The 21,509-nt window shown below is 43.1% G+C and overlaps 1 protein-coding gene across 1 annotated transcript in view; it reads right to left on the bottom strand.

Annotated features, from left to right (window-relative positions):
- MIEF1 (mitochondrial elongation factor 1) overlaps positions 1 to 17,437 on the bottom strand; it is a 30,337-nt gene extending 12,900 nt beyond the window's left edge. Inside the window, exons 1-2 of the mRNA XM_077452330.1 lie at positions 17,294 to 17,437; positions 11,618 to 11,798 (exon numbers count right to left, since the gene is read on the bottom strand). Of these exons, the coding sequence (XP_077308456.1) occupies positions 11,618 to 11,798; positions 17,294 to 17,437 (325 nt within the window). The remainder of the gene's footprint in view (positions 1 to 11,617; positions 11,799 to 17,293) is intronic.
- Positions 17,438 to 21,509: the final 4,072 nt, after the last annotated feature.

Below are 21,509 nucleotides of genomic sequence, written 5' to 3'. Positions count from 1 at the left end.
ACACTACACTGACATGTAGGTACACACAGGCACACAAACCCCCCCCCCCCCCGATCGCCCCCCGCCCCCCCTCCCCCCCCAGTCACAGTGTCACTGATTGCATTGATCATTTCTTTACTGATCAATGCATTCAGTGTCAGTTGTGACAGTAAAAACTGTCAGGACAGTTAGTGTTAGGTCCAGGGTAGCCCCCTATCACCCCCCAATAAAGATTTAACCCCCTGATTGCCCCTAGAGTTAACCCTTTCACCCCCTTTTGCCAGTGTCACTAAGCGATCATTTTTCTGATCGCTGCATGTGTCGCTAGGTAGCTAGTTATTTTTTTAGGTTCACCGCCAGGTTTTTATATCGCTAGGTACCCCGATATACTACCCAATAATGTTTTTAACCCCCTGATTGCCGCTAGTTAACCCTTTCACCCCCTTTTGCCAGTGTCACTAAGCGATCGTTTTTCTGATCGCTGCATTAGTGTCGCTACAGTCGCTAGGTAGCTAGTTATTTTTTTAGGTTCACCGCCAGGTTTTTATAGCGCTAGGTACCCCGATATACTACCCAATAATGGTTTTAACCCCCTGATTTCCGCTAGTTAACCCTTTCACCCCCTTTTGCCAGTGTCACTAAGCGATAATTTTTCTGAGCGCTGCATCAGTGTCGCTAGTTATTTTTTTAGGTTCACAGCCAGGTTTTTATAGCGCTAGGTACCCCGATATACTACCCAATAATGGTTTTTAACCCCCTGATTGCTGCTAGTTAACCCTTTCACCAGCGATCACAGTATAAGTGTCACTGGTGACGCTGGTTAGCCAGTTAGTTATTTAGGTTCCCCGTCAGGTTTTTATATAGCGCCAGGGACCCCATATACTACCTAATAAAAATTTGAACCCCCTGATTGCCCCTAGTTAACCCTTTCACCACTGATCACCGTATAAGTGTTACGGGTGACTCTGGTTAGTTTGTTTTTTTATAGCATTTTATATTCAAATCCGGAAGGCAGTGCTTGGTTTTCGGGGTCCCGTACGTGGCTAGGCTCCCAAAAAGTCCCCCACATGTGGTATCCCCGTACTCGGGAGAAGCAGCAGAATTTATTTTGGGGTGTAATTTGACTTCTGCCCATAGCATGTGTGAGCAATATATAATTTAGTGACAACTTTGTGCAAAAAAAAAAAAAGTTTGTAATATTCCCGCAACTTTTGGCAAAATATAAAATATTCCATGGACTCAACATGCCTCTCAGTAAATAGCTTGGGGTGTCTACTTTCCAAAATGGGGTCATTTGGGGGGGTTTTGTGCCATTTTGGCATTTTATGGCCTTCGAAACTGTGATAGGTAGTGAGGAGTTAAATCAAAAATTTGCACCCTTAGAAATCCTGAAGGTGGTGATTGGTTTTCGGGGTGCCGTGCGCGACTAGACTCCCAAAAAGTCCCACACATGTGGTATCCCCATACTCGGGAGAAGTAGCGGAATATATTTTGGGGTGCAATTCCACATATAACCATGGCATGTGTGAGCAATATATCATTTAGTGACAACTTTTTGTAAAAAAAATTTTTTTTTTTTTTTTTTGTCATTATTCAATCCCTTAGGACAAAAAAAATAAATATTCAATGGGCTCAACATACCCATCAGCAATTTCCTTGGGGTGTCTACTTTCCAAAATGGGGTCATTTGGGGGGGATTTGTACTGCCCTGCCATTTTAGCACCTCAAGAAATGAGATCGGCAGTCATAAATTAAAAGCTGTGTAAATTCCAGAAAATGTACTCTAGTTTGTAGACGCTATAACTTTTGCGCAAACCAAAAAATATACGCTTATTGACATTTTTTTTACTAAAGACATGTGGCTGAATAAATTTTGCCCTCAATGTATGACTAAAATTTAGTTTATTCGATTTTTCTTATAACAAAAAGAAGAAAATATCTTTTTTTTTCAAAATTTTCGCTCTTTTTCCATTTATATCGCAAAAAAAAAAAAAATCGCAGAGGCAATCAAATACCATCAAAAGAAAGCTCTATTTGTGGGAAGAAAAGGACGCAAATTTCGTTTGGGTGCAATATTGCATGACCGCGCAATTACCAGTTAAAGCAGCGCAGTGCGAAATTGCAAAAAGACCTCTGGTCCTTAAGGTGTTTATTGGTCCGGAGCTGAAGTGGTTAATTCTAAGGCGGAAAGCTGCTCTCAGAAGGAGGTTGTCCAGGTAACCCACGATTGCGATCCCTCGCTGCCTTAGCACAGCCAAAATTGGGGCTAGCACCTTGGTGAAGGAATCGCAAATTGCAGAAACCTCTGATGCTTGATGCATATGGGGACATGCAAGTATGTGTCCTTGATGTCCAGGGATGCCAGAAAATCCCCCTGATGGAGTGCAGGGACCACTGAGTGAACTGATTCCATCCTGAACCTTTGTACTTTCACAAAGCTGTTGAGGGCCTTGAGGTCCAGGACTGGACGGGACCCCTTCCTTCTTTGGGACTACAAACAGATTGGAGTAGAATCCCTGAAACCTTTCTGGCATTGGTACGGGTACTATTACCCCCCGCAACAGCAGGTCCTGTACTGCCCTGAACTTCCAGACGAGCCGAAAGATGATGAAGGTTGGAGGGAAACAATCTGTTTGGCGGACAAGAAAAACTCTCTAGTATTCTGATGAAACCAGTTTGCAGACCCACTGGTTGGAAAGGAGGGAGGGGCCACCGGGCTGAAAACTCCCAAAGGCGACCCCCCACCCAAGAGTCGGGCGGGGGCAAACCTTCATGCGGTAAGATTTGCTCGCAGGCTTGCGAAAACCAGGGAAGCTTTTGTCCCTCAGCAGGCACCTTGTCAGACTGGAAACGCTTACCTGCTGTCCCGGGCGGACGAAAAATCCGCTTCTGAGTGGAAAAAGAGGGCCCTTGCCTATGGCGTGGCTCCTTACCTTTTCTGGACTGTGGGAGCAACGTACTCTTACCCCCAGTCACTTTCTTAATAAGGTCATCCAGCGAGGCACCAAATAGCCTCTCTCCCTGGAAGGGCAAGTCTGCCAGTGCTTTCTTAGATGCCTGGTCCGCAGACCAGCATTTCAGCCAAATTAGGCGATGTAGCACTACTGTTGACACAGAGGCTCTAGAGAGCAAGGGAGCCGTATCTAAGGCTGCATCAGACATACTTAAGGCCCTGCACCAACTGGTCCGCCATCTCCACGCAGACTGGGGAAGCCTGTTGCTTCTCCAACTCACGGTGCAACAATTTTGCCCATTCAGTAAGCGTCTGTGACACCAGGGCCGTGGCTAACACTGGCCACAATGCTGACAACACCACCGTAAACATTGACCAGGCAACTGTCTCGGCCCTTCTGTCGGCAGGGTCCTTGAAAGGAGTCCCTTCTACCGGAATCGTGGTTACCTTATTTAACCTGGATACCGGGGGGGGGGGGGGGGGGTCAACAATCGGAGATGTCCATTTCTACAGGAAACTCTCCTCAAATGGGTAACGCACTGCCATGCGTTTCGGGACTGAAAAGGCCCGCTGCGGTTTTCCCCACTCCTTGTAAATAAAATTACCAAAATAAGTTGGGCAAGGAAACACCTTAGCCATTTGGGCCTGCTTGTGGGACGCAAAAGGAACTGACACCTCTGTGGATGACCCCGCCGTATCCTCCATCTTTAGGCTATCCTGCACCATTGTAATAAGTGCTCCTACAAGAGCCTTTTCCTGCGCTGACACGGAGTCATCCTCACTGTCCGAACGGTCCTGGTCCGCATCCTCTGATATGTCAGAACAGGGGCCCCCTGTCACACTGGGGCCAGAGATTTCCCTAGAAGGCGGTGGGGGGAGGGGGCGTTTTTTTTACCCCCCTTGCACCCTGACAACAAAAGCCTCCAGGACCGCCGACAGAGCGTCCATAGGTGCAGGGGAACCAGTTGCAATAACAGGGATGTCTGGGGAAGAAGCGGCAGCTTCCGACGCCATGCTGATCTACACTCGCCTGTCACCACTTAGGGACCTAAGGCAAGGCACACAAAATGTCCACCCTCCTAGCTGCTCACAGACTGAGGGGCCCCCCCACAGGACTCACCACCTTGACCCAGGTACTGCTCTATGCCGCTGCTGTCTGCTCTCCCCTGTGCCATCCACGGGGTGTCTGTGTGAAAAGTGCGCTGTTCTAGAAGAAAACAAGCACCCAACGCTAGAGAAAAAACTACCTAAGGCTACTAGAAAATGGGCGCCTCAGCAAAAACATCGGAGGGCGTTGAGAAAATGGCAGAAATGCAAAAAAACTGTCTGTGGCTACAAAAAAATGGCCGTAACCCCAAGAAGATGGCCGTGGAGCGCGAGGCAACCTTCCCACATGTCAAACAGCACAAACACCCCACTGTGGCCCACAAACAGGGGACGAGCAGACCCCCAACACAGCCCCCTGCCAGGTCCCAGAGCCCCCCAGACAGGAATGTGCACCGCATCCCATGTGTTCAGTCACACAGCAGCCCATAGCATGGGGAGGAGGGAAGGGACAGAGAGAAGAAAGGGGGGGAGAGACCTGCCAGGGAATGCCCAGCTGCTCCATCCTGCCGAGACAGGTGGAACCATACTTACCCCCCTGCAGGGAGTGCTCGACACATTCCACAGACAGACCCAACACCCGAGCAGTACAGAGTGGCTGTCAGCCACGACCCACTGTGACACAGACAGCAGTAGCCCGGTCATATGTGTGCCCGGGGCATATAGCCACCCTGGATCAGAAGGAGCATGTCGTGGCTGACCCAGTGCGTAGTTAGGGCCTGCTCACGCTCGATGGCCAGGCTGGAGAGACTACCAGAATCTGTATTATCCAGCCTGTCACACAGCCCGGCTGTTGATTTTTGATCACAGGAATCAAAAATGCAGAAAAAATAAAAAAATTCCCAGGACCAATGGTCCCACAGGGAGCCAGGTCCTTCTACACTAGGCAGAAAAAAACTGAGCCGCTGGATGCAGTGTGAGGGGTTATAGCCAGTAGCACCGCCCCCTGGGTGGTAGTGTGCAAGTGTTGCTGTTTTTAACACTCTGTCTAGTCCTCTCCTAAAGGGGCGATATAACCCTAAGGCCAAGATGAAGATGCTTTGTCCGTCAATGAGCGAAAGAGAAATTACGGTTTTAAAAAAAATATTTTATATAGGACCTGGTCAGAGACTGGGGACATGGTACAGGAGATGGCCAGAGACTGGGGACATGGTACAGGAGATGGCCAGAGACTGGGGACATGGTACAGGAGATGGCCAGAGACTGGGGACATGGTACAGGAGATGGCCAGAGACTGGGGACATGGTACAGGAGATGGCCAGAGACTGGGGACATGGTACAGGAGATGGCCAGAGACTGCCGACATGGTACAGGAGATGGCCAGAGACTGCCGACATGGTACAGGAGATGGCCAGAGACTGCCGACATGGTACAGGAGATGGCCAGAGACTGCAGTTCCTATGGACGTCAGTAGATAATGGCCGATCCGCCCTCTCACCCGACCTAGCGATACCCCCCAGGACAAACCACCCCCCTCAATTAGTACAGACCTGCCAGGACAACCCCCCCGGCCCCCTTCATTAGTACAGAACTGCCAGGACAACCCCCCGCCCCTTTCATTAGTACAGACCCCCAAAAGACAACCCTCCCCCATTACGGTACATAAAAACAGATGGGAGAACAGATCAAAGCAGGCAGGAGTTAAGACAGAGGAGGAGAACACGTCACTGCAGGCACAGACTGCCCCCTCAGCGACGTCACTGCGCGGCTAGTCTCTCTCCACACAGAGACAGCCGCTCCGCTCTCCTCCTCCGACATAAGGGGAGACGGGCTTGGGAAACAAAGCAGCGGGGGGAAGTAGGATGGGGGAGGAGGATGGAGGGGAGCACTCTGGCGCTTCAGCGTTCCCACCTCTGTGGCGCCCAGGTGAACTGCACCTACCTAGGATCAGCTCTGATGACACCCCCGTAATGGGCCTACACCCGCCCAGGCCCCGTCCCATTTCTGGCGCCATTATCGGCGTGATTTCTGTTTCGGCAAATTGCCGAAAAGGGCATTTTCGGCTGATGTGTTTCGGTGGCCAAAATTTCGGTGCGTCCCTAAGTATAATAGTCAAAAACAACATTTAAAATAAAATAAAAACACCACCTTTACCCAAAATCTATCCTGAAAGAAAAAATGCAAAAATGCAAAAATGTAGTTCTGCAAGAGCTAGAGGGCCACCAGTTTGAGACCCTTGCTCTAGATCATTAAAGTAGTTGTAAAGAGATTAATATATACAAATTATATATATCCCGAAACCGATAGCTTTGCAGTGCAATTTGAACCCATACAAAATGAACAGGCTCAAATCGCACTGAAAAGAATCTAAAGCGATTTTAACAGGAATGGAGTGTGATGACTGTCCAAATCGCATGCAGTTTCCCGTAACACTCCTGTGTGAACCCAGACTTGTCATAGTGATTTCAGTCTGGGTTTACACAGGAGCGGTTCGGACAGTAAATCGCACCACATTCCTGTTTAAATTGCATGCAAAAGGTATCAGTACTTGGTACCTGCAGGTACTTAACCCAAAGTATCGGTACTCGCTGAAAAAAATAAAATAAAGTATCAGTGCAACCCTAAAAATAATAAAATATGTTGTACTTAGCTGCTCTATGCAATTTTGCCCCTAACCACCTCCTCTGGGCTCCCCTGCTGGTGCTGTCAACTTCTCCTCTGTGTCTGTCCCTATAGTAAGTCGCAGACGTGTGGGTTGGGGGCCAATCATGGACGGTTTTTGCATTAAGGTAAAAAAAACGTCATGCCTTTAGAACCACCTTAACATGGAACTCCTGGTCTGCTAAGCCAGAGACTCAATAATGGTACTGAAGTCACGATGACAGCGAAGGAAGCCAAGACTTGTAGAAGGAGAACCTAGCAATAACAGCTCCCATATAAATTCACCCTCAAGTTTATTTTATAAAGACTAGCTTATTCAGAAAAAGAACTGCTACAGGCATTAAGTAAATAATTTTAGAGGCCTCGAAGTGCCTACAGTATGCCTCATCTTCAGCACTTCCCGAAAGTAGTAAAGTTTGCCTGCCTACTGCACATAGTGATGAGCCAATAAGAATGTGAACAGGAAGTGGAAGCTGGCAGTGTTTCTTTAACCTCATGACGACCAGCCGTCGCAGTTGTACTGCGGCAACATAGCTCGGCTAAGTGAAACGCTGTTATGTTATGTCGGTAACAATCGGCCACTAGGGGGCGCTTACGCCCCCCCCCCCCCCCGAGCCGATGTGATCGCTCGGGGCACACGGAGAACTGGGAACTGTGTGTGTAAACACCGTTTCCGGAACTCTGAGGAGTGAACTGACAGATCGTATGTTCATACAGAGTATGAATAGACGATCTGTTAGTTTCCCTGCACAGTCCCCTCCCCCCTTCAGTTAGAACACACAATAGGACACACATTAACCCCTTCACTGCCCCCTAGTTTTAACCCCTTCACTGCCAGTGACATTTTTACAGTAATCAATGCAATTTTAATCAAACTGATCGCTGAATTAATGCCAACGGTTCCAAAAATGTGTCAAAATTTAATATGTGTCCGCCATAATGTCGCAGCCACGATAAAAATCGATGATCACCGCCATTACTGGTAAAAAAAAAAAAAAATAAAAAAAAAAAGTTATAACAATGCCAAATCCCCTATTTTGTAGACACTATAACTTTTGCGCAAATCAATATTTGCTTATTGCAATTTTTTTACCAAAAATACGTAGAAGAATACGTATTGGACTAAACTGAGGAAAAAAAAATTTATATTTTTTGGGGATATTATAGCAAAAAGTTAAAAATAATGCGTTTTCAAAATTGCCGCCCTTTTTTTTTTATAGTGAAAAAAACAAAAAACGCAGAGGCGATCAAATACCACCAAAAGAAAGCTCTATTTATGGGGAAAAAAGGGCGTCAATTTTGTTTGGGAGCCACATCGCACGACCGCGCAATTTTCAGTTAAAGCTGCGCACTGCCGAATCGCAAAAAGTGGTCTGGTCTTTGGACAGCCAAATGGTCCGGGGCTTAAGCGGTTAAAGGCATTATAAACTTTTCTATCTGCACCAAGTGTTTTTCTCCTACAATCATTAAGTGGTTTTATAGTGTTACTGGTTGCCCTTGTAGACCCAGCATATAACTAAGCAAACATTCTTGTATCAGAAGCTTCTGCTTGTGTTCAAACATGAGGCATGTAGTAGGAAACTGCACAGGTTAAAGTGGTTGTAAACCCTTACAAACCACTTTGACCTACAGGTAAGCCTAGATTAAGGCTTACCTGCAGGTTCAAGAAATATCTCCTAAACCTATACCGTTTAGGAGATATTTACCTGAAGACAGCCACCACTGTCTACGGCGCATGCCGCGTTCTCCGTGACCATGAGTCCCACAAACTCGATTGTCCGCCGGGTGCCCGCGATCGTGTCACAGAGAGGTAGAATGGGTAGATGTTATAAACAAGGCATTTCTCTGTTCTGCCTAGCGACATGACTGAGAACAGTGATCTCTGTCATGTGTGCTGAAGCCCACCCCCCCCCCCACAGTTATAATCACTCCCTAGGATGCACTTAACCCCTTCATCTACTCCTAGTGGTTAACCCCTTTACTACCAGTGTCATTTACACAGTAATCAGTGCATTTTTATAGCACTGATCGCTGTATAAATGACAATGGTCCCAAAATAGTGTCAAAAGTGTCCGATGTGTCCGCCATAATGTCGCAGTTATAATAAAAATCGCAGATTGCCGCCATTACTAATAAAAATATATAATAAAAATATTGCTTATTGCAATTTTTTTTCTACCAAAAATATGTAGAAGAATACATATCGGCCTAAACTGAAGAAAAAAATAGTTTTTTTAAAATATATTTTTGGGGGATATTATAGCAAAAAGTAAAAAATATTGCAGGATGTGATCAAATACCAACAAAAGAAAGATCTATTTGTATGGGAAAAAAAAAAAACAAGGACGTCAATTTTGTTTGGGTACAATGTCGCACGACCACGTAATTGTCAGTTAAAGTGACGCAGTGCTGAATCGCAAAAAGTGCTCTGGTCAAGAAGGGGGCAAATCCTTCTGGGGCTGAAGGTGTTAAATGATAGACACAGAATATCAACCAAAAATTCAAGCACATGATACAAAGGTTATAAACGGAGTTGCAGTTCAGTGAGTAATATAAGTATACGATCTACCAACTAACAATAATTCTGGCTTCCAGACTGGCTACAGTATATGCTCATGTGGTACACAGATTTGTCCTGTCCATTTAAGAAGGTTCTAACAAAATTTGTTATGTGTATAAAAGACACCTGTCCACAGAAACTCTTTCATTCAAACCTCACCATCACGTACAAGACCAAAGAGCTGTCAAAGAACATCAGGGACATGATTGTAGACCTACTCAAGGCTGGAATGAGGCAAAAGACCATCAGCAAAAAGCTTGGTGAGAAGGAGACAACTGTTGAAGCCATTATTCACAAATGGAAGAAACGCAAAATAACCAATCGCCCTCGGTCTGGTACTCCAAGCAACATTTTGCCTCACGGGTTAAGGATGATCATCAGAAAAGTGAGGGATCAGCCCAGAACAACACAGGAGGAACTTGTGAATGTTCTCAAGGCAGTTGGGACCAGTCACCAAACCATTGGTAACACAATACGACGCCATGGATTGAAATCCTGCAACCCCCTGCAAGGCCCCCCTCCTCAAGAAGGCACATGTACAGACCCATCTGAAGTTTTCAAATGAACATCTAAATGATTCAGAGAAGGATTGGAAGAAAATGCTGTGGTCAGATGAGACCAAAATGTTGACTCTTTGGCATTAACTCAACTTGCCATGTTTAAAAGAAGAAAAATGCTGACTATGACCCTAAGAACACCATCCCTAGTCAAGCAGGTGGAAACATTATGCTTTGGGGCAGTTTCTCTGCTAAAGGTACAGACTGAATTTGCAGCATTGAAGGGCCAATGGTCAGGGCCATGTATTATAAAATCTTGGATGAGAACCTTCTTCCCTCAGCCAGAACACTGAACATGGGTCGTAAATGGGTCTTCCAGCATGACAATGACCCAAAACATACCACCAAGGCAACAAGGGTGAGGCTCAAGAAGCACGTTAAGGTCATTCAGTGGCCTAGCCAGTCTACAGACCTTAATCCTATAGAAAATGTATGGAGGGAGCTGAAACTTTGAGTTGCCAAGCAACAGCCACGAAACCTTAAAGGGGTTGTAAAGGTATTTATTTTATTTTCTACATAGGTTCCTTTAAGCTAGTGCATTGTTGGTTCACTTATCTTTTCCTTCGATTTCCCTTCTAAATGTTTTTTTTCTTTGTTTTCTTTGTCTAAATTTCTCACTTCCTGTTTCACCCCAGTAAGCTGTTCAGTAAGCTGTTCTGGCTGACTAACCACCAGCTCGGATGATGGTGAGAAGTTTACTGAGGAGAAACAGGAAGTGAGATATTCAGACAAAGTAAAAAAACATTTAGAAGGGAAATCAAAGGAAAAGGTAAGTGAACCAACAATGCACTAGCTTAAAGGAACCTATGTAGAAAATAAAAAATTTACCATAAAAATTGATTTCAGTGCCCTTAAGTAGAAAATGTGTAGGGATATCAGTTAGTGTCACTTTGATACATGGACAATAGGGGAACTGAACAGCCACGATACTACAAACTATAGACAAAACGTGAATCATTATTACAAAAGGCTCACACACTTTTTTTTTCTAGTTCTCTTGATTGTTCAGTTACTCTTATGCCGCATACACACGATCGGAATTCTCATCGGAAAAAAGCTCTGATGGTTTTCCCGACGGAATTCGGCTCAAGCTGTCTTTCCTACACAAGGTCACATCAAATTCCGGTCATTTATAACGCAGTGACGTACAACACGTACGACGGGACTAGAAAAAGGAAGTTCAATAGCCAGTAGCCAATAGCTTCTGTCTCGTAGTTGAATCTGAGCATGCGTGATTTTTGGCGTGTAGGAATTGCATACACACGATCGGAATTACCGATAGAAAGTTTTTCCGTCGGGAAAATTGAGAACATGCTATCAATTTTTGGCTGGCGGAAATTTGGACAGCTAAATTCCGATGGAGCATACACACTGTCGCATTTTCCGATGAAAAGCTCTCATCGTTTTTTTGGGCTGGAATTCCGATCGTGTGTACGCGGCATTAGATCTGAGCCCAAATCTGAGTTATGGGCTCAAGGCAGCGAAATAGGTATTCCTCTCTTCGTTCCTGATCACCTACTTTTCAGGTGTTTATCCAAAAGGGCCTCATAATTCCTTAGGAATAAACTACAGCATATTTTTTTGTTGATCAACAAGGAACATCTTTTCATAGTGCCATAAGGGTCGTTTGCACCTTTTTTTGTGCATTGTACAAGAAAAGGAACATAATGGCAAGCATGATAAATTAGTTTTCTATACACCAGTCCACTTTAAAATGGCAAGATAAATCAAACAAAGATGATCAAAATCTACAAATGGTCCATTATAAAACTGCATTTTACGGCCTAATTTTTTCAAAGCCGATTAGCAATACAAACTATTCTATTTGGTGATCAGCCTGAAGACAAGTAAAGAAGCCTTCACCTGGTTCAAATACTGAACTGTCTGTTGGTAGGGTCTGCAGACTGCGACTCACAGACGTCTTCATGTCTTGGTTCAACAGTCGTGTAGATGAGCCCAACCAGCTTGGTTCTTCCCAGCTTCTTTTACTAGACTGACTGGAACGTGAAGGACTGGCAGGAGCACTGATAGCACGATCATACATCTAAACAAAACAGGGATACAAGTTAATAGGGATACTGAGGACATAGGAGCATGCATTATCTGAGCAGTTATTTTAATAATGCATTTTAGAACCTCTGATGATGGAATTAAAATGAACATAAAAACTAATGAAATCTTTGCATAGTTTTTCATAATACTTTGTTTCAACATAAACCTGTACTGCATTATGTATAAAAATTGGATACGGGGACTGAAAGCCAGCTAGCAATCAGTATTGCTCTTGTGTGTGTGTACATACATATATATATATATATATATATATATATATATATATATATATATATATATATAAAATGTGTGTGTGTATATGTACACACACACACATATATATATATATATATATATATATATAATGCGCAGGTGTATAAAAATTCTGTAAATTAAGAATGCTTTCAGAAGTGTTAGTTTATTTTTAACAAAATAAAAAGAAAATGAACAGAAGAGAAATCCAAATTAAATCAAGATTTCATGTGACCACTCTTAAAACAGCATCAATTCTTCTAGGTACACTTGCACACAGTTTTTAATGGCATTCAGGAGGAAGTTTTTTTTCCCAAACATCTTGGAGAACTACAGATCTTCTGGGGATGTAGGCTTCCTCAAATCCTTGTCTCTTATATCCCAAAACAGACTGGATGAGGTTGAGATCAGGGCTCCGTGGGGGCCAAACCATCACTTCCAGAACTTGTTCTTCTTTACACTGAAGATAGTTCTTAATGACTGTTTGGGGTCACTGTCCTGCCGCAGAATACATTTGGGGCCACTCAAACACCTCCCTGATGGTATGACAGGAATGGATAAGTATCTGCCTGTACTTCTCAGCATCGAGGGTTTGAAGCCAGCATCCAAGAACGACTTGAAGACTGCAGTCCACAAACAGTCACCATTAAATTTAACTGAACTTGAGAAGTTCTGCAAAGAAAAGTGGGCAAATATTGCAAAGTCTAGATATGCAACGTTCCTAGACACTTATCCCAACAGACTTTAATTAAAGCAAAATGTAATTCAACAAAATACTGACACACGGGGTGATCCTTTTTCCAACTCAGTGATTCAGTTTATTTTTTTTTGACATGTTGGCATTGTATCACTTGGATGTTATAAGTTGCACTCAGTAAATACAGCTGGATAAAACAAAAAAACTGTCCGTCTTAATTTCAGGCTGTGTATATATTACGGTTTAAGAGTTTTAGGCGGGTGTGAAGAAGTGCTGTAAAGAAAGAATGCTTTAATAAAAAGGTTAAAGGCTGTAATTAAAGAAAAATACAGACACAAGGGGGGTGGGTGATCTTTTCAATTATTTTCTGACATGTTGGCGTTATACCTTTCCCTTGAATGTTACAAGTGGCACTAAGTAAATACAGAGAAATATATATATTATATACACACACACACATACATATATACACACACATACATATATACACACACACACAGTATATATGCACAATGATAAAGACTATACATATATACACACATACACATTCTAACAAAAGTGAGTACACCCCTCACATTTTTGTAAATATTTTATTATAACTTTTCATGTGACAACACTGAGCAAATGACACTTTGCTACAATGTAATGTAGGGAGTGTACAGCTTGTATAACAGTGTAAATTTGCTGTCCCCTCAAAATAACTCAACACACAGCCATTAATGTCTAAACAGGACAGATTCACACAGAACAGGTCTCGCCATGGTCGACCAAAGAAGTTAAGTGCACGTGCTCAGCATCATATCCAGAGGTTGTATTTGGGATATAGACATATGAGTGCTGCCACCATTGCTGCAGAGGTTGAAGGGGCGGGGGGGGGGTCAGCCTGTCAAAAGTAGGAAGCCTTTTCTAAGGATGATGCACAAGAAAGCCTGCAAACAGTTTGCTGAAGACAAGCAGACTAAGGACGTGGTTTATTGAGGGAACCATGAATGCCAACATGTACTGTGACATACATACTGAAGCAGAGCATGATCTCCTCCCTTCAAAAACTGGGCCGCAGTGCAGTATTCAAACATGATAAGGACCCCAAACACACCTCCACAAGGACCACTGCCTTGCTAAAGAAGCTGAGGGTAAAGGCGATGGACTGGCCAAGCATGTCTCCAGATCTAAACCCTATTAAAGCAGTAGTAAACCCGCAAATTTTTTAAAATTTTTTTTAAACCTGCAAAGCAAAAGGCATAATGAGCTAGTATGCACCGCATACTAGCTCATTATGAAATACTTACCTTAGAACGAGGCCCCGACATCTGGCCCGATCCACGCCGAGGGAGCCAACATGCTCCCTCTGCGTTTCTTCCGGGTATCGCGGCTCCGCGCGGGAACTTTCATTCCGGCTGGTCGGCCACTGCCGGATTTTCAGGCCGAGAACCCCCTTGTGCGCATGCGCCGCTGCAGTCAGCGGCGCATACCGAGGGGAATATTTTTTTTACCTACAGGTAAGCCTTATTATAGGCTTTCCTGTAGGTAAAAGTTAAAAAATTGAGTATACAACCACTTTAAGCACCTGTGGGGCATCCTCAAATGGAAGGTGGAGGAACAAAGCCTCTAACATCTTCCAGCTCCATGATGTCGTCATGGAGGAGTGGAAGAGGACTCCAGTGGCAACCTGTAAAGCTCTGGTGAACTCCATGCACAAGAGGGTCAAGGCAGTGCTAGAAAATAATGATGGCCACAGAAAGTATTGACACTTTGGGGCCCAATTTCGACATTTTCACTTGGGGTGTACTCACTTTTGTTGCCATCAGTTTAGACATTAATGACTGTGTTGTTGTTTTGAGGGAACAGCAAATTTACACCATTATACAAGATGTACACTCACTTACTTTACATTGTTGCAAAGAACGTGCTATTTTTAAAATGCTGCACAAGTACTTTTTTTTAAAGATGCATTTTATTGATTTTCAAACATGGTACATCAAGAAATATACAAAAGAAAGATTTCCATTACTACATACAATAACAGTGTAGCCGTGCCTTTTATCCAATCAACACATAGGAGGTTGCTTTCCTAAAAGGCAAATATCCTGTGCACTTTAAAGTGGCGTTCCACTGGTTTTTGAGTTTATAAAAGTCAGCAGCTACAAAAAGTATAGCTCCTGACTTTTAACCTCCCTGGCGGTACTCCAGAGTCTGGCTCAGGATCAGATTTCATTACCATAAGCGGTATTCCAGAGCCAGACTCGGGATCGCATCGCTGGATCCATGTAGGGGGGGGTTACTTACCTTGTCCCCTGGATCCAGCGATGTCTCCCCGCTGTGTCTAGCTTGATCTGTGACAGTGCAGAGCTCCGTTCCCTGCGAGCGTTGCGACACACAGGGATGAGTTCAGCGCCAAATTCAAAAACACATTATAGATACAGTATACTGTAATCTTACAGATTACAGTACTGTATCAAATAATTACACATCCCCTTGGTCCCTAGTGGTTTGTCCAGTGTCCTGCATGCAGTTTTATATTATAAATACTGTTCTTTATGCCAGGAAGCTGGAGATTGTCCATAGCAACCAAAAAATAACAGTTTACATCAAAAGTGGTTATAGACCAGCTAGAAAACAGCAAAAATAAATTAGAATCACTTGAAGAATTGAGTAATAATTTGTGGGGAAACACTAAAAGTAATGACAGCGACAATTCTGCAACTCAGTTATTGAATAAAAGATACCTATTATAATTTATGATTTCGTATTTCAAATTTTATCTTACCCGGGATGTGTTTTAGACTCTTGTTTGGATGGATTTAAAGTGAATTATTTCTAAGAATTACAGGCCTACAATATAAAAACGCCAAATTTCCATGCAAAATAATGTTATCGCTTTCAGCACCTAAAGTCTGAAATAAATCATACCTGCAGTGAGGTTAATAAACAGACACTCACCTGTCCCATGGTCCAGCCTCCATGTTCTCCCCCTCCTCTTCGCAGTGCCGACATTGTGAGGTTGGGGCACCCAGCTGTGACAGTCTGCGGCTTCACAGCCGGGCACATGCTGCGCACCGTCAATGGTCAGGCAATGTTCTGGGACCTGCGACGTGTCCCAGAACATTGCCTAGAGGGAAGGGCCACCTAGGCAGCCAGAAGGAGGAAGTGGGACAGGAAGTTCCACTCCAAACCAGGTACCCAGTCCCCCCCCCCCCCCCAAAAAAAAAATGACATGCCAACTGTGGTATGTCAGGGGGTGAGGAGTACTTAAGGGGAAGCACTGAAATGAGTCTGCTGGTTTCTATTATCCAATCATTTACAACAAAAAAATTAACATCTTTTCATTGTATGATTAAGTATTCTTTGCAAAGTGAAGTTTTAACTCATTCTGTAAGCTCTGAAGCAAGTGCACAGTATATTTGCCTTTAGTAAATCAACCCCATAGTGTAAGTTCATTACATACAATAAATAATCAGGGGGTAAAGTAAATGAAGAGGCAATTCCCAGTCCCCAGATTTTACCAAATACACTTGAATTACCCCTATCTTTATATTTAGATTTATAAGAAAGTATGGAGTTTATTGCTTGCAACCAAACAGGTAATATGTGGGGGGGAATCACTTGCATATTCGCAGAATATATTTTTGGCATAGGAAAGCATATACCAGGAAGTTTTTTGGAATGGCTCCTAAGTGTCAGCTCAGCTAGACAAAACTCTGGGTTAAATATATTGGCGATACTAAAGAATTAGCAATAATATCCATTATTTTGTGCCAGTTTTCATCATGTGTTAACATGGTCAGAAATTGTGAAAAAAGTCGACATCCTTTGAAACCGTGGTCTGAAGAGGATAATCCAAGTTATTGCAAATTTTGCCAAGGTGTAATAAATTGAATGAATGATTTTTTTTATTGAATTACTCCATCTCTAGATGCACATAGGTTTCCTAAAATAAGTTTGCAGTTCTAAAGGTCAATGATTACATTTTTGCCTTTGGGTACTATTGCAGTGTTATTACTTGAAATGTTTTTGGTAATTTTAATTATTGCACAGCATATAAGTGACACAAAGTGGTTTTATATGTATTTCAATCTGTTGCCCTGCACTAAAAACAAAAAAACAAAAACAAACAACAAACTATCATTTGCTCCAATTCATGTTAAAAAATGCAGATTTAAGTACAGAAGAGCCCCTAAAAAGGAAATGACACCAACTAGGTAATAAAGAATACATAAATATAATGTAGCAATTAAGTGTTGTTAGTGTATCCAAATCTGCTAGTTCATCCAAACTCCACTCCCCTCCCTCCAGATTAACAATGCTGCTGTCCAAAGGGGCCTGCTGTTCTTCTTCATCCAGAGTGGAGGCATTCTAAATACAGAAGGTTACTAGGTTAACTAGTGATAACAGAAGGCAAAAAGACAAAAAAATTAAAATAAAAACTATTGCAGCTACCACACCTAATGACTGCTAAGCTGCAATATTTTACATTTTTGGATTGGGGGTTAATACCGCTTTAAATACCAATATGGTGAACAATCAATATCTCAACATACTCGCTTCACTGCAAGAGTGGCTATCCCTAGCATCGCAGCTCCTCCCACTCCAAGAACCAGACGGGCATTTGATAAGACAAAGTCTATGGCAGTCCCAATGCCATTGTCTTCCTTCTTGCCTTTCTTCTCACCAGCTCCTGCCATGATGTCCTGTAGAAGAATAAATTAAAAATGTAACACGGGAAGCACAGTTCTTCTATGCTGATGAATAAATTATTTTAAATAATTTTAAATAAGTAATAAAACTGTAATTACCAAGGAGACATGGATGAATGAGTGAGTTTGCTTTGAATATTAAAAATTAATTAAATAGCATTTATGGTGCTCAAATGGAGTGTAGTTACGCTTTACAGCAAGTTGTTTTACTTCCCCTCTATCGAGGTTTGTGTAACACCCATGAGTGGCATATCCATATTGAAACCAACAAGGACTCAAGCTGGGAGATAATCATTTCACAAATAGTATAACATAACCCTAATGTTATATATATATATATATATATATATATATATATATATATATATATATAATACATTTCGCTCTAGATTATGACAGTGGTTCTGTACCAACAGCAGCTTAAGAGCCAACTCACACCAGCGGGCACATATTGTGCACTGTACAAAATGCACCCACATTATATGCCGTGAAAGGGTTTTGCGATGGGTTGCTAGAATGTGTTTACCTTTTTTTATTTTACTGAAGTGACAGAAACAACATTTAAAGCGGGAGTCCACCGGGACTCCGCGTTTTTTTTTTTTTTTTTTTTTTTAAAAGCCAGCAGCTACAAATACTGCAGCTGCTGACTTTTAAAATAGTGACACTTACCTGTCCAGCGCGCCCGCGATGTCGGCACCCGAAGCCGATCGCTAGGTCGTCTGTCGGGTCCTGCCGCCGCCATCTTGGGTATGGGAATCAGGAAATGGAGCCTTTCGGCTTCATTTCCCGGCTCCCTACTGCGCATGCGCGAGCCGTGATGCGCAATCCGGACGGTCCCCGCTGCCTCTGGGAACTGTGTGTTTCCCAGCAGGCAGCGGGGCACTTGCGCAAAGGGGCGGGCAGTTGCGGAAAGGGGCGTAATCTACGCCCCTTTCCGCAGACAGCTATCCCGGAAGTGGGTGCAGTTACCTGGATTATCCAGGTAACTGCACCCCCCTCCCCCCTGAAAGGTGCCAATTGTGGCGCCGGAGGGGGGGGGATTCCGATGAGCGGAGGTCCATTTTAGGGTGGACCTCCGCTTTAAAATGTATGCACTGCAACGTGTTGTGTTGCAGTGTAGCACATCGAAACATGCTGTGCAAGAATAAAGCATGTCCTACTATTTTTCAGCACACACCAAAACAGCACATTAGTTTAAACGAAAGCAATAGGACATAAAGCAATTTGCCTTAGCAATGTGTTGGATCTGCGTTAGGCAAAGCAATTTAATGGAGGGAAAAAAGGTAAGGCAGATTTGATGAAATGTATGTAAAACCAAAATGCGTTTTACTTTTTAAATAGAGTGGGGGATGTATAAGACCCATGTCAATTTTTTTCCTGTGAAGGTGATCCCCCCCTTTACTGCCTGTCTCAGAGGTACAGCAGGAAGTAAAATCAAATCTCTCTAAAGTGGTGGGAAATTACCTTAAACAGTTGTCACTAGAAAAGATGCCTCAACTAAAACATTTCCCATTACTTTCTAAACTGGAGACAGTGGTTACCAGGACTATTGGAGAGGGTGCATCTCAATAGGAGACAGACAGCACAGAAATCTTGAGGTTTTAATACTTCAATACTCTTTATCTAAAACAAACACTTTTCTTTACATAAAATTTAAATACTGAACAAGTGGCAGCTAAATTTTTTTGCTAAGGCATTCGCAAAATCTTGGTATGTTGGTATTATGTGGTGGGAGTTGTGTATACAGATAACTTTAGTAAGAGTAACAGACTTTAAAGACTTAGGGGTTGTGTCTTGCATCAGAAATGAGGGTATATTATAGCAAAGATGATGCATGGAAAAAACAATTGCATGTGTCAATGAGAAAAAGTGATTAGAGAAGAGGAGAAAGCACTTCTTATGAAGCATAAAAGTTCCCAACAGATGAGTGTCTAGAAAGAAGAGCATCACTGCTTTTTGTATGGCTTTTATGTGAAGAATGAAGCCTTAGCCGGCACCACTTCTGAGTGCCCCTATAGCAAGCCGATTGCTATGGCGGCACTCATGTAGGCTTGACCCCGAGCCGCACTGTTTGTCCATTGACGCACATTGTGCGGCTTGGCCCTGCCCCCCCACTTTCTCCTCATGGGAAACATGGATGCATTAAGATAAGAAAAACCTTCTCCCTTTAGAACCACTTTAGGTTGGTTTTTACATGAAACTAGCAGGCAAAGATGGATGGGACACACACAGTGAAGTAGAGAAAAAGAACAAGTGTTGCATATTTCTTGTTGCTATATTCATGACAACAGCTAGTCTATAAAGAAACTGCATAGAGAGTAGTGTTTTGTCAAGTCAGAAAAACATGTTCAGGGCAAGAACTATAGCTTGTTTCTTGTCTGAGGGTCAGGCAGATAAGAGATATGAGCTTTAAATGAAAACAAGCAGGAGTGACTGAATGAGAGGTCAAAAGGAGTGGGAAGGGTAAGAGAACAACTAGACAGTAAGCATGATGGAATGTCTGTATGTAAATGTACCCAGCCCTGATAAAATACCATTAGTCCTCAGAATGTGGGTTACCTGAGTTGATCACCATATCTCATTGTGGATATCCAAAATAAAATCATAATAAGGCTACTTTTCACACTGGGGAGTTGCGGGCAATGGCGGCAAAGCGGTGCTATATTTAGAGCTGCTTTACCATCGTTCTAGCGGCCAAAAAAGGGTTAAAACCGCCCGCTGCAGTGGCGCTTTGCAGGTGGGTTTGCAGCGCTGCCCCATTGTTTTCTATGGGAAGGGGCACTTTAGGAGCCGTAAATACACCGCTCCAAAGATGCGGCTTGCAGGACTTTTTTGACCGCCCTGCAAGCGGGGCTTTCACACTGGAGAGACAACAGCGGCTGTTTTAGGGCCATATGCTTGAACGTTGAAAGATATATAGCAGCTGTGAAGTTTGTGGCTTGTAATGAAAGGGATAGATGTTGAGATTCAGAGATGACAGAAAACACTGCATTTCCTGTTCTAGAGGTATCGAAGTCAGCAGGTATTCACAATTTGAATTCAACTGATCTTGTAACTTTCCTTTATCAATATAACATTATGAAAAACAATCTTGCTATGGCCACGTTTTAACATAAAAATTGTATACAGAATAATACAAAAGTACAAAATCCTGAAAAATCTAAAGTAATACTATTACAATGTGTTTTTACTCCACTGGTAAAACATCCATGCTACTGAGCGTTCCTCAGAAAAGATGAAATGGCATAAATATTGCCCCTTACATCCCACTTGCAAAAATTAAAGAGCATCTATAGCAAAAACACTTTTCTAGTTTGGGTGGAGGAAGAAAAGTTAGAACCCCTGTTAGGTTTTACTGCTACCCGGGGCTTTGTTACAGGGATTTCTGCTCACTTGCTGTTTTGGTGACAGGAAGTGTGGATGAATCTGAAACAGGGAAGCAGACAATACTTAAAAACTGACATATGTTCCAGCATTCTCAATTATAACATTGCTCGGCTGCGCAAATGGAGCCGAGCTTGCACTGTGTAGATGAAAAACAGGCACGCTCCTTGCTCAAGCTTGAGGAAGGAGCGTGCCTGTTTTTCATGTACACAGAGCGCAAGCTCCGAAATGTCATCGCTACTACTGCTAGCGACATCAACGCGCTCGATGCCTGCGTTTTACTGCAGACCAGAGCCAAACCTCGGTTTCAGCCCCCATAGTCAGATAAGGAAATCCTGCTGGACAAGACTACTTACTCCCATGGAGGACACATCTACAGGCTAAGAAAACGCTGGTCTGACGCAACACAGAGGACTTTGTGCTGGAAATCTTCTTCATTACATATTAGTGGATGCATGCACTTGTACATTTATTAAATGCAACTGGCTCTAATCTGGTGGCACCTTTTCTGTTTCTTCAGCAGTAAAATATGACAGGGGTTCTAATCTTTACCCACACTATTCAAAACTAGAAGAAAAAAAATGATGCTATAGATACACTTTAGCTTGCTTCAAGCATAATCATTTGGTCACAGTATCAAGAATGTATCACCAAATATAAACACAGTGGCAGTGAT

Source organism: Lithobates pipiens, unplaced genomic scaffold (assembly GCF_037356315.1).
Source record: "Lithobates pipiens isolate NorthernLeopardFrog02 unplaced genomic scaffold, aLitPip1_a1.2 Scaffold_23, whole genome shotgun sequence".
NCBI classification, from domain to species: Eukaryota; Metazoa; Chordata; class Amphibia; order Anura; family Ranidae; genus Lithobates; species Lithobates pipiens.
This window is presented reverse-complemented; position numbering and strand designations above follow the sequence as displayed.